Raw genomic sequence first — 10,401 nt, 5'->3', positions numbered from 1 at the left:
AATACCCCAACATTCTACGCTTCTGGATACTTCGCACATCTGAAATGTTAGAGGGGGAAAGGACGGTTAGTGTTAGTTAGGGCCTACATACATGGGTCTGCTGGATGTTGGTACCGTAGACAGGTACCATAACTATTGTACAACATGGCACAGGTCAAAGGTTATAGCTGGCACCGTAGACAGGTACCATAACTATAGTACAACATGGCACAGGTCAAAGGTTATAGCTGGCACCGTAGACAGGTACCATAACTATTGTATAACATAGTACAGGTCAAAGGTTATAGTTTGTACCGTAGACAGGTACCATAGACTTGTAAATTAGACTTGTACCATAGACTGGTACAATAGACTGGTACCATAGACTTGTACCATAGACTTGTACTATAGACTTGTACTATAGACTTGTACCATAGACTGGTACCATAGACTTGTACCATAGACTTGTACTATAGACTTGTACCATAGACTTGTACCATAGACTTGTACCATAGACTTGTACAATAACTATTGTATCACTAGCACAAACCTAAAGTCTTCACAAAGAGACTCGGGGCACCGGGGAGGGAAGGGGGCCTACTGGCTGTAGAAAAGAAGGATCAAACACACAAAAACTACTGTGCTCAGGGGGAGACAAGAGTCGCAGACATTTCAAACATGTCAAACATTTCGTCTCCGCCACTACCAACAAGACAGCTGTCTTTTCTGAAATTCTACCCCCCCATTAAAAGGAAAAATAGACAAATAAATAAACGAGCAATAAAAAAGATTTCCCAGAAAACGACAAAGGACTAGATCTTCTCAGAGGGAGATGCTCAAGTCTACCTGGGCACAGTAGAGTGTTAGTTGCAAGAAGCCTATGTATAGCAGGAAGCTGACAAATAAATACCAAAACTGTATATATACACCCACACATAGCTAACTAATGAACTTGTGGACAAAGGAGGTGCACAAACCATGCATACATTCATTCACATAACAAAGCTTGCAATGCTCGGAAAGTTTCCTCATGAAGATACCAAGAGACTAAGTTGGAAACAAACTTGCATGATGTGAAGAAACATATCAGGTCTACACTAGTTTAGAGAGGTCTATTTGAGAGGTCTTGAATGAAACAGCGCAAGAATACGAGATATGAGTCAGAGGTCTTGTATGAAACAGCACAAGAATACGAGATATGAGAAAGGTCCAAACTCTACCTTCTAACTATGTTCCTCTATAACTGCAAAAACCGAGACTGGAAACTTCCCACACAGAGAGGTACCACATGTGTACGAATTCATGCCTCGTACAGAGACAGAGGTACATGTGTACGTTAATTCATGCCTCGTACAGAGACAGAGGTACATGTGTACGTTAATTCATGCCTCGTACAGAGACAGAGGTACATGTGTACGTTAATTCATGCCTCGTACAGAGACAGAGGTACATGTGTATGTTAATTCATGCCTCGTACAGAGACAGAGGTACATGTATATATGTTAATTCATGCCTCGTACAGAGACAGATGTACATGTGTTTGTTAATTCATGCCTCGTACAGAGACAGAGGTACATGTATATATGTTAATTCATGCCTCGTACAGAGACAGAGGTACAACATGAGTACGTTAATTCATGCCTCGAGCGGACACTGCTCATGAAAACAACAACGGTCAAAGTAAACAACAAGCCTCTATCTTCAACAACACGCAGCGACAGAAGGTGTCAGAAGACACCGCGGCCTACCATTGCGGATTGAGTCCTCAAGGTCGCGACCTCTGAGCTCCAGGTCAGACAGGCGGCTGTCGATGTCCATCAGCTGTTGCTGGAGCTCAATGGCCGAGATGTGTCCTGGGCTGGCCGCCTGACGGGAAGTTGTGCGTTGTTTTAGTGACAGTTTTACAGCACATGCAACACAATTAGGTCATGGAAGTGCCGGAGATTAGAGGTGCTACTGGAGAGTCACATAGAAGGAGGAGAGTTCAGGACGATAGATGTGTGATAGGAAGCAAGGAGCAAACCACAGCACAGCACCCACCAGCCACCCACACCTGTGGGAAAACCAAACCACACAAGGAAGATCTAGATGACTCCTGAGATTCTGTGTGTGTGTGTGTGTGTGTGTGTGTGTGTGTGTGTGTGTGTGTGTGTGTGTGTGTGTGTGTGTGTGTGTGAGGGACTGAATATTTCCCTACGCTAGTTGTATTGACAGACAGACAGACAGACAGACAGACAGACAGACAGACAGACAGACAGACAGAAAAACAAACGCTGAGAACAATAACTGTTCTTTCTTATCATCTTTTGAGCAGCAACGGAACAACATTAAGGCCTGGATTTTTAAAATATACTTTCATGTTTTTGTTGTTCAACATAACTGAAACAACAGGAAAAACCAGGAAAATGACATCCCAGCCCACCAGTTTAATCTTTTCTAGAACCTCTCTGATATATATAACCTCTCCGATATATAACCTCTCCGATATATATATAACCCCTCTGACATATATAACCTCTCTGATATATAACCTCTCTGATATATATAACCTCTCCGATATATATATAACCTCTCTGATATATATATAACCTCTCTGATATATATAACCTCTCTGATATATATATATATAACCTCTCTGATATATATATATAACCTCTCTAATAATATATATATAAAACCTCTCTGATATATAACCTCTCTGATATATATATAACCTCTCTGATATATATATATATATATAACCTCTCTGATATATATATAACCTCTCTGATATATATATATATATAACCTCTCTAATATATATATAACCTCTCTGATATATATATAACCTCTCTTATATATATAACCTCTCTAATATATATATAACCTCTCTGATATATATATAACCTCTCTGATATATATATATATAACCTCTCTGATATATATATATAACCTCTCTGATATATATATATATATAACCTCTCTAATATATATATAACCTCTCTAACATATATATAACCTCTCTGATATATATATAACCTCTCTAATATATATATAACCTCTCTGATATATATATAACCTCTCTAATATATATAACCTCTCTGCTAGCCACAGACAACTTACAGAAGTGGCTTTGTGCCACAGACAACTTACAGAAGTGGCTTTGGCCGGTGGAGGTCGGTGTGGCGGAGTGTGCACATCCTCAATGGTGAGCTTCGCCGTGGAAAAGCTGAGTCCTGACTCTCGCTGGTCCAGCATCTCCTGCTCCCCGCTCTCCTCAAAGTCAAACCTGGGCACCTCGATCTTCTTCCTCAACGCTGGCGTCTGCGGCGGGGACTCCACGCCTCCCTGAGGTCAACAAGCATAGCGTGAGTTTTGCACTGTCTGTATACATATATAACGTCGAGATGTTATGTAGAGATCTAATGTATAGGTATATCTAATGTATAGATCTATAATGTATACGTATATCTAATGTATAGATCTAATGTATAGATATATCTAATGTATCTATAATGTATACGTACATCTAATGTATAGATCTATAATGTATAGGTACATCTAATGTATAGAGGTACATCTAATGTATAGATCTATAATGTATAGATACATCTAATGTATAGATCATAATGTATACGTACATCTAATGTATAGATCTATAATGTATAGATAAAAGTCTGTCTAGATATGAAGACCACAAACAGCAGGGTCACATTTTACAATTTGTGGGATTCTTGTCCCCAGCTATTGGAGACCTGGGGAATTTTCTTCAGTCAAAATTAATTCCAAGACAAGAAGATAGAGGATCCCTCCAAACTTCTTTCATTCACAACCTGTCCTAAGCTGACAGGGAGAGCAGCCATGACGAGCTAGAGAGAAAGTGTCACTGGGAATAGGCCCAGAAACTATTCCCAGTGACAGGTCCAGAAACCACTGGCAATAGGGACTATGGCAGAATTGTTCCCAGTGTCACTGGGAATAGGCCCAGAAACTATTCCCAGTGACACTGAGAACAGACAGGCCCATTAGATCTATTGTTTCCACACTGATCTACATGGGCATGAAGGTGATTGGTTACTAAATACTAGATAAACTATATCTAATGTAGATCTAGATACTAGATTCTAGATCTAACTAAACTAAAGTAGATTCTAATTCTAGTGTGCGTGGAAGAATTTTTTAAAGAAAAAGGAATGATCATTCTATGCTTGCTTGTTATTCAGTCGTAATTTATGTACACGTAGATCTAGATCTTCATACAGATTCTGAAGACCGGACCACGGTACAGGACAGGTAGAAATCCTTCCTGATTTTCTTTCTTCTAGATCTGGATTCTAGATCTGGATATAGTTCTAGATCTATTCTAGGGTCAAGTCCAAGCCCTCGGCAAAGATCTACACTATAGGCACTAAAAGGGGGTAACTCTATGGCAATATGAGAAGAGAACAAAAGTTCTGAACTGAAGTGAGAACAGAGTCTACAGTGAAAAGACTTCTGATTGTTTAAATGCAAAAGAGTTCCATTGTCACTGGGAATAGTTTCTGTACCTATCCCCAGTGTCACTGGGAATAGTCACTTCGATAGAGAAAAACTACGTTGTCAAATCCATCGAGCGTTAAGTAGCTTTTTGTTCACTAAAACGGTGTAAAAACAAGCAAGGTCCTTTTTACAGAATTTACAGGCGAAAACAGCAATGTCCAAATTGCACACAAATTAAAAAAGTAGAAAAAAAAATTAATCAAACTAAATAACAGGCTACATTTTAGTATAAAAAACTGATTCATAATGAGATAGTGGTGTGAAAATATGAAAGCAATGAATAATTCGTGGAATCATTAACATGCTGAGAGTTTTCAAACTTTAAAATTCAAATATCTCTAGATCTAAATGTCAAAAATGTGACCTTGCCGTTTCTTCCCCTGGGGTCTTCATATACAATGTATCTATATAGATAAAATGTCTAGATCTAATGTCTAGATAAAACGTCTAGATCTAATGTCTAGATAAAACGTCTAGATCTAATGTCTAGATAAAATGTCTAGATCTAATGTCTAGATAAAACGTCTAGATCTAATGTCTAGATAAAACATCTAGATCAAATGTCTAGATAAAATGTCTAGATCAAATGTCTAGATCTAAAAGGGTCTAGATCTAGGACTTTATATCTTGACGTTAGATCTAGATCTAGACATTGTATATATATAGAGTCTAGACATTAGATCTAGTCATTATATTAAAGATCTAGACATTACATCTAGACATTATATTAAAGATTTAGATATAGATATCTAGACATTAGATCTAGACATTATATTAAAGATTTAGATATAGATATCTAGACATTAGATCTAGACTTTAGATCTAGACATTATATTAAAGATTTAGATATAGATATCTAGACATTAGATCTAGACATTATATTAAAGATTTAGATATAGATATCTAGACTTTAGATCTAGACTTTAGATCTAGACATTATTAAATCTAATGTCTAGATTTATGATACTTCATCACTACAGACAACGTTTGTGATAGATTCATCACTACAGACAACGTTTGTGATAGATTCATCACTACAGACAACGTTTGTGATAGATTCATCACTACAGACAACGTTTGTGATAGATTCATCACTACAGACAACGTTTGTGATAGATTCATCACTACAGACAACGTTTGTGATAGATTCATCACTACAGACAACGTTTGTGATAGATTCATCACTACAGACAACGTTTGTGATAGATTCATCACTACAGACACTACAGACAACGTTTGTGATAGATTCATCACCACAGACAACATTTGTGATAGATTCACCACTACAGACAACGCAGATTTATAGATTTACAGACAGGACGAGTAAGATCACAACTCTTTCATTCAATTCTTTTGGCAAAAGAAAAAGAGAAACGAGGCAGCTAGTTCCCTGGCAACAGCTCTCACCTTTTTGTTCCTGCCCAGTACAGTGATCTTCCTCTTGGGCGTCGGTGAGGAAGCGTGTTTGTCGACCTTGTTGGCCGTCGGTGAGGAAGCGTGTCTGTCGACCTTGTTGCCCTTCTCGGAGTCCTTACCACCAGTGGCAGAGTGCGTGGGGTCAGAGCTTGTCGGTGCTGTCTGCTTCATCAGTTTCCTGATATGGTCGTTGTCTGTCACGTGCGTCTTCTCCGTCGATGAAGAAACTTTCTGGTCTCTGTTGTCCCCGCCGCTCACGTTGTTGTTGGTGATGTTCAGTTTGCGCGGCGCAGTCAGGCCCACCTCCCCGTCCTTGACCTGTCCCACGCCGCCCACCCCCGGCACTTTGGCCTTGAACCCGTTCTTCTTGGCCGGATCCCCGTTGTTCACGTGTTTCAACTGTTGCAGTTTGTCCCGGAAGTCCTCCCCTTTGCCCTGCCCACCCTGGGTCCCACTGGGAACCGACAGATCCTCCTTGACACTAGCGCCTTCCACAGACTTCACCTCCTTCCCCTCTCTCCTTGTCGTAAGATCCACTTTCTTCCCCACATCCTTGAGAACACTAGACTTAGCCGTTGACACAGAACGAGAATCACTTTTGTCTTCCAAACTCACAGTCACAGTTTTCTTTGCTGTTTTAGAATCTTCAACATTCGAGAGAGCGTTTGCCGTAGGTTTGTTCCTCAATCCGTTGAGAGCGGCCTCGGTGGGGACAGTGGGAAGCGTTCTCTTAGGCTTCGAGGGCTCCCCACCAGGTCGGTCTTCCTCCCCACGTGACCTGTCTTCCTCGTCCGTGTCAAACCCGCCCAGAGCCGCCATACGTCGCTCTGCCTCGTGTTGCCAGTCCAGCTTTTTCTCCGTCCTGGCAACATCCAAAATATCGGCAGACTGTGGCCGGGGGCTGGACCTCTTACCTGGCACTGGCGACTTCCTCCTGGTGGCTGGCGCTGTGCCAGGACTTGCCAGAGACTCTACGACCAGATTGTTGTTGTCCGTCCCGTTGAGCACCTCCGCCGACAGGGATCTCTCGTAGCCAGCCTCGGAACTCTTCTCTCGTCTCCACGGCGGAGGATCCACCTCGGACCGCGCTACGTTCTCCCTCAGCTTCTTCTTCCGCTCCTCCAAGGCTTTCTTCCACTGCGGGAGGTCGTCCAGGTCATCATCTGACTCTGGCCCCGCAGTCTTGTTTGACACTGTGTTGTTTGACACAGTCGCATTCTCCGCTCTGTCACCGACACTCACAGCTGACCAATGGTTACTTCCGTCCCGGCCTGAAGGTTTCCCTGTCCTATCAGCCTGACTACAGCTCTCTGTGGGAGTTTTGGGGACTTGTTTCGAGTCAGACTTGGGGTTCAGTTCCACTTTGTTCAACTTCACATCAAAAGCGGGCGTGGCAGCTTGTTTGTTCTCCTGTCTGCTGGTGGGCATTACCTTGCGTAGTCGCACCTCACTGATGTGGGAAATGTTCTCCTTGCTGGAGTGTAGCTCTTCTCGACTACCTCCAATCTCGGATCGTTTCTCCGAAGGTTTGAGATTCGACTTGGTCTCTGCCAGGACTTCCTTCCGCGGTGACCGAGGGGCTGGGGAAGGATGGCTCGGCCCGGAAGTAATGGTCCTCCCTGTCTTCTCTTTCCCAGTCACAGGCTTGAAGGCGTCCACAAGTTTCTGTCCAACAGTTGCTGAACTTTTGTCTTTGTCTGGCCCACCAGTTTTGGACTTGTCCGTCTTGCTGTCCGTGGAACTAATTTTAGTGGCAGAAGAATTTTCAGAGTTTTTCTTCAAAATGCCCTTGGGAATTTTCCCTTGTTCTTCAGCTTTTGTACTTTTAGACTTGTCGACATTACCCGCAGAGTTTGAGGAAGACGATTTACCGGCAGACGTGGAAGATGCTGGATCAGTGACGTGTTTCAGTTTGCCGAGTACGTTCAAAGCCTCCGGTAGTTCTGTCGCTGACGGGGCAGTCTTTGTACCCAGGCCACCGGGAGGTGTGATCACCGGGGCGGTGGTGGCTGGTTTTGACAGCTGAGGTCTGTCGGCCTGAGAGGAAGAGACAGAGACGGCGGGTACAGACGTGGATGTCAAGGTCAGGTGACTGGAGGAACGAGTTGTCGAGTCCGGGGCTGTCGTTGGGCTGGAAGGGGCCGTCTTGAAGGTCGATGACAATAGCGATGATGATGAGGATGATGAAGGTTTAGCAGAGGATGATAACGCTGATGATGAGGATGATGAAGGCTTAACAGAGGATGATAATGCAGACACCAAAGGTGTGGAGGACGAGGGTGCTGGAGTGACACAGGACGAGAAAGTCGATGCAGACGTAGAGGCAGACGTAGAGGCAGACGTGGAGTGTGAGGTGGAGGCTGTGGGAGTCGCGGCCCCGGCAGAGAGTAGGGGCGGGGTCGTAGAGTCTGTCGGGGACGGGGAGGAAGTGGTGGAGGAGGTGGTGGAGCGGCCGCGTACACCTGCCAGGGAGGCCAGGAGCCCAGAGAGGACGGAACCTTTGTCTTGGTTCTCCTGTGGCAGCACATACATGGCCAGGGGCTGGGAGTCTGTGTCTGCCGGGCTGGACCAACGACGGTCCGACAACTTGTTGCTGGTGGAGGCCGTGTGCGCGTTGTTGCCCGCCACCCGCGACTTCACAGGGCCGTGGGTCTTCACTTCTCCATCGTGTTTCCCCTGGTCGGGTTTCTTTGCCGAGTGCAGCTTCGACTTGGCCTGGGCTAACACACTGTGGGGAGACGGGTGCTGTGACGTGGAGCTGGCGTCTGGTACGTGCGTCGACACGGGCCGTTTGTGTGAGTGGAGAGATGCTTTGATTTCCTGTAGAGTCATCTCCTCATTGGTAGATTTCTGAGAGTGTTTGTGTCCCTTGGAGCCGACAGAGCCCACAGGGTCGCTACTAGGGAGGGGTGGAGGGGGACAACTGGGGAGGGAGGGAGGCGTTGTGGAGGGGAGGGAGGGAGGCGCTGTGGAGGGGAGGGGAGGAGGTGCAGAAGAAGGTAGAGGAGGAGGGACAGACGACGTGGATCGGCCAGAACGAGGCGTGGAGGTACTGGAGTCACTGGAGCCTGTGTCCGACTGCGTGGCCAGCGAGTTCTTCAAGTGTGGAGGTGACTTTGGCCGAGCAGGGGCGAGCGATTTGTGCGAGGACGAGAGCTCCCCCACCTTCTTCCTGGGGGCAGCTTTTGGAAAGTTTTGTGAACTTTTGTCGTTGATCAGCGAGGAGGAACTGTCATTCCCTGGCACCATCTCCTGCTTGTGGCTCACGCCTGTCCGTGGTTTGGCCACTGGGGCGGTCGCGGTCAAGTCCACAGCTCTGTCGACCTGGGCCGCGTTGCTAGAGGAACTCGAGAACTTCTCTTGTAGTTGCTGCACGCTGGGCAAACCTGACTTCCTGCCCGCATCCTTGGAGCCCTGACTGGCAGTGTAGAAAGCCTTCCCCCCGGGTCGGTCTGTACCGCTGCCAGTCTTTTTGTCCACAACAGAGTTTGTTTCTGACTTCGACACGAGAGCAGACACTTTGGACTGCGATGAGGTCCCCCCTGTCCTCCCTGATGTAAACACAGACGACGTTTTGAGACTCGTTGAAACGTCCTTGGCTGACCCAGATGCCATGCTTTTCTCTTTTTCATCTTTCTGCTGAAATATCAGAGGCACGTTCCGGCGCACTGGAGTCTGAGAGATCGGTTTCTCCGCTGCCAGTAGCGCCTGTCGTCGTTTCTCCAACTTTTTGGCCTCTTTTCCCGACAGAGGCATGGGGAGATCATCCTTAGCATCAGTTCTGGGAGAACTGACCTCCCCTGTTGCCTCTTTCTGAGTACTGGATTTGTCTCCAAACAAAGTCTTTGGGAGTATCTTGGACTTCTTGCTGTCCTCCCTATCAGGCTCAGCCAGAGAATGTTTCCCACCCGTGCCGTCTGCCCGACGCTGAGCCGCAGACACGCTCGGGCCGACACTCGCTGTACGGGGAGAGCCGTGCGGCGGACCTTTCAGCGACAGCTCGCCAGACTTCTTGTCGTCCAGCTGCGCCTGGCGTTCCGCCCATGGGGCTTGTGGGACCTCGGAGCTCAGCAACGGAGACATGAAGGGCGAGCGGGAGAACACCTTGTTGGTGGGCGACAGTTCGCTGTGTCGGAAACAGGAGCGGTGGTAGAGCTTGCCCTGGTCCATGTGTCGCTCCAGCAGGTACACTTTGTTCCCACAGATGGCGCATTTGTCACCCACGCTGCCCGCACCGCCGCCGCGACCCACCTGTGACCAGAGATGGTGGCAAGTTACTGGTATTGTTACAAATGGTACATGTACCGTTACAAATGTTACGTGTACTGTTACAAATGTTACATGTATTGTAACAAATGTTACATGTATTGTTACAAATGTTACTTGTACTGTGGTGTCGGTGGCCTAGTGGTTAGGCTCTCGGACTCGCAACCGTAAGGTCGTGGGTTCGAATCCCGTCAAGGGCCCGACTTTGTGTCCTTGGGAAAG

General features: G+C 45.8%; 1 protein-coding gene across 1 annotated transcript in view; it reads right to left on the bottom strand.

The window, feature by feature from the left end:
• Positions 1 to 10,401, bottom strand: part of LOC101863564 (MICAL-like protein 2) — a gene marked incomplete at its 5' end in the record, with an annotated part of 39,518 nt that overhangs the window by 25,613 nt on the left and 3,504 nt on the right. Inside the window, 3 exon segments of the mRNA XM_005113156.3 lie at positions 1,728 to 1,845; positions 3,112 to 3,306; positions 5,905 to 10,164. Of these exon segments, the coding sequence (XP_005113213.2) occupies positions 1,728 to 1,845; positions 3,112 to 3,306; positions 5,905 to 10,164 (4,573 nt within the window).

The sequence above is a fragment of the Aplysia californica genome, unplaced genomic scaffold (genome assembly GCF_000002075.1).
Source record: "Aplysia californica isolate F4 #8 unplaced genomic scaffold, AplCal3.0 scaffold01670, whole genome shotgun sequence".
NCBI lineage: Eukaryota > Metazoa > Mollusca > Gastropoda > Aplysiida > Aplysiidae > Aplysia > Aplysia californica.
This window is presented reverse-complemented; position numbering and strand designations above follow the sequence as displayed.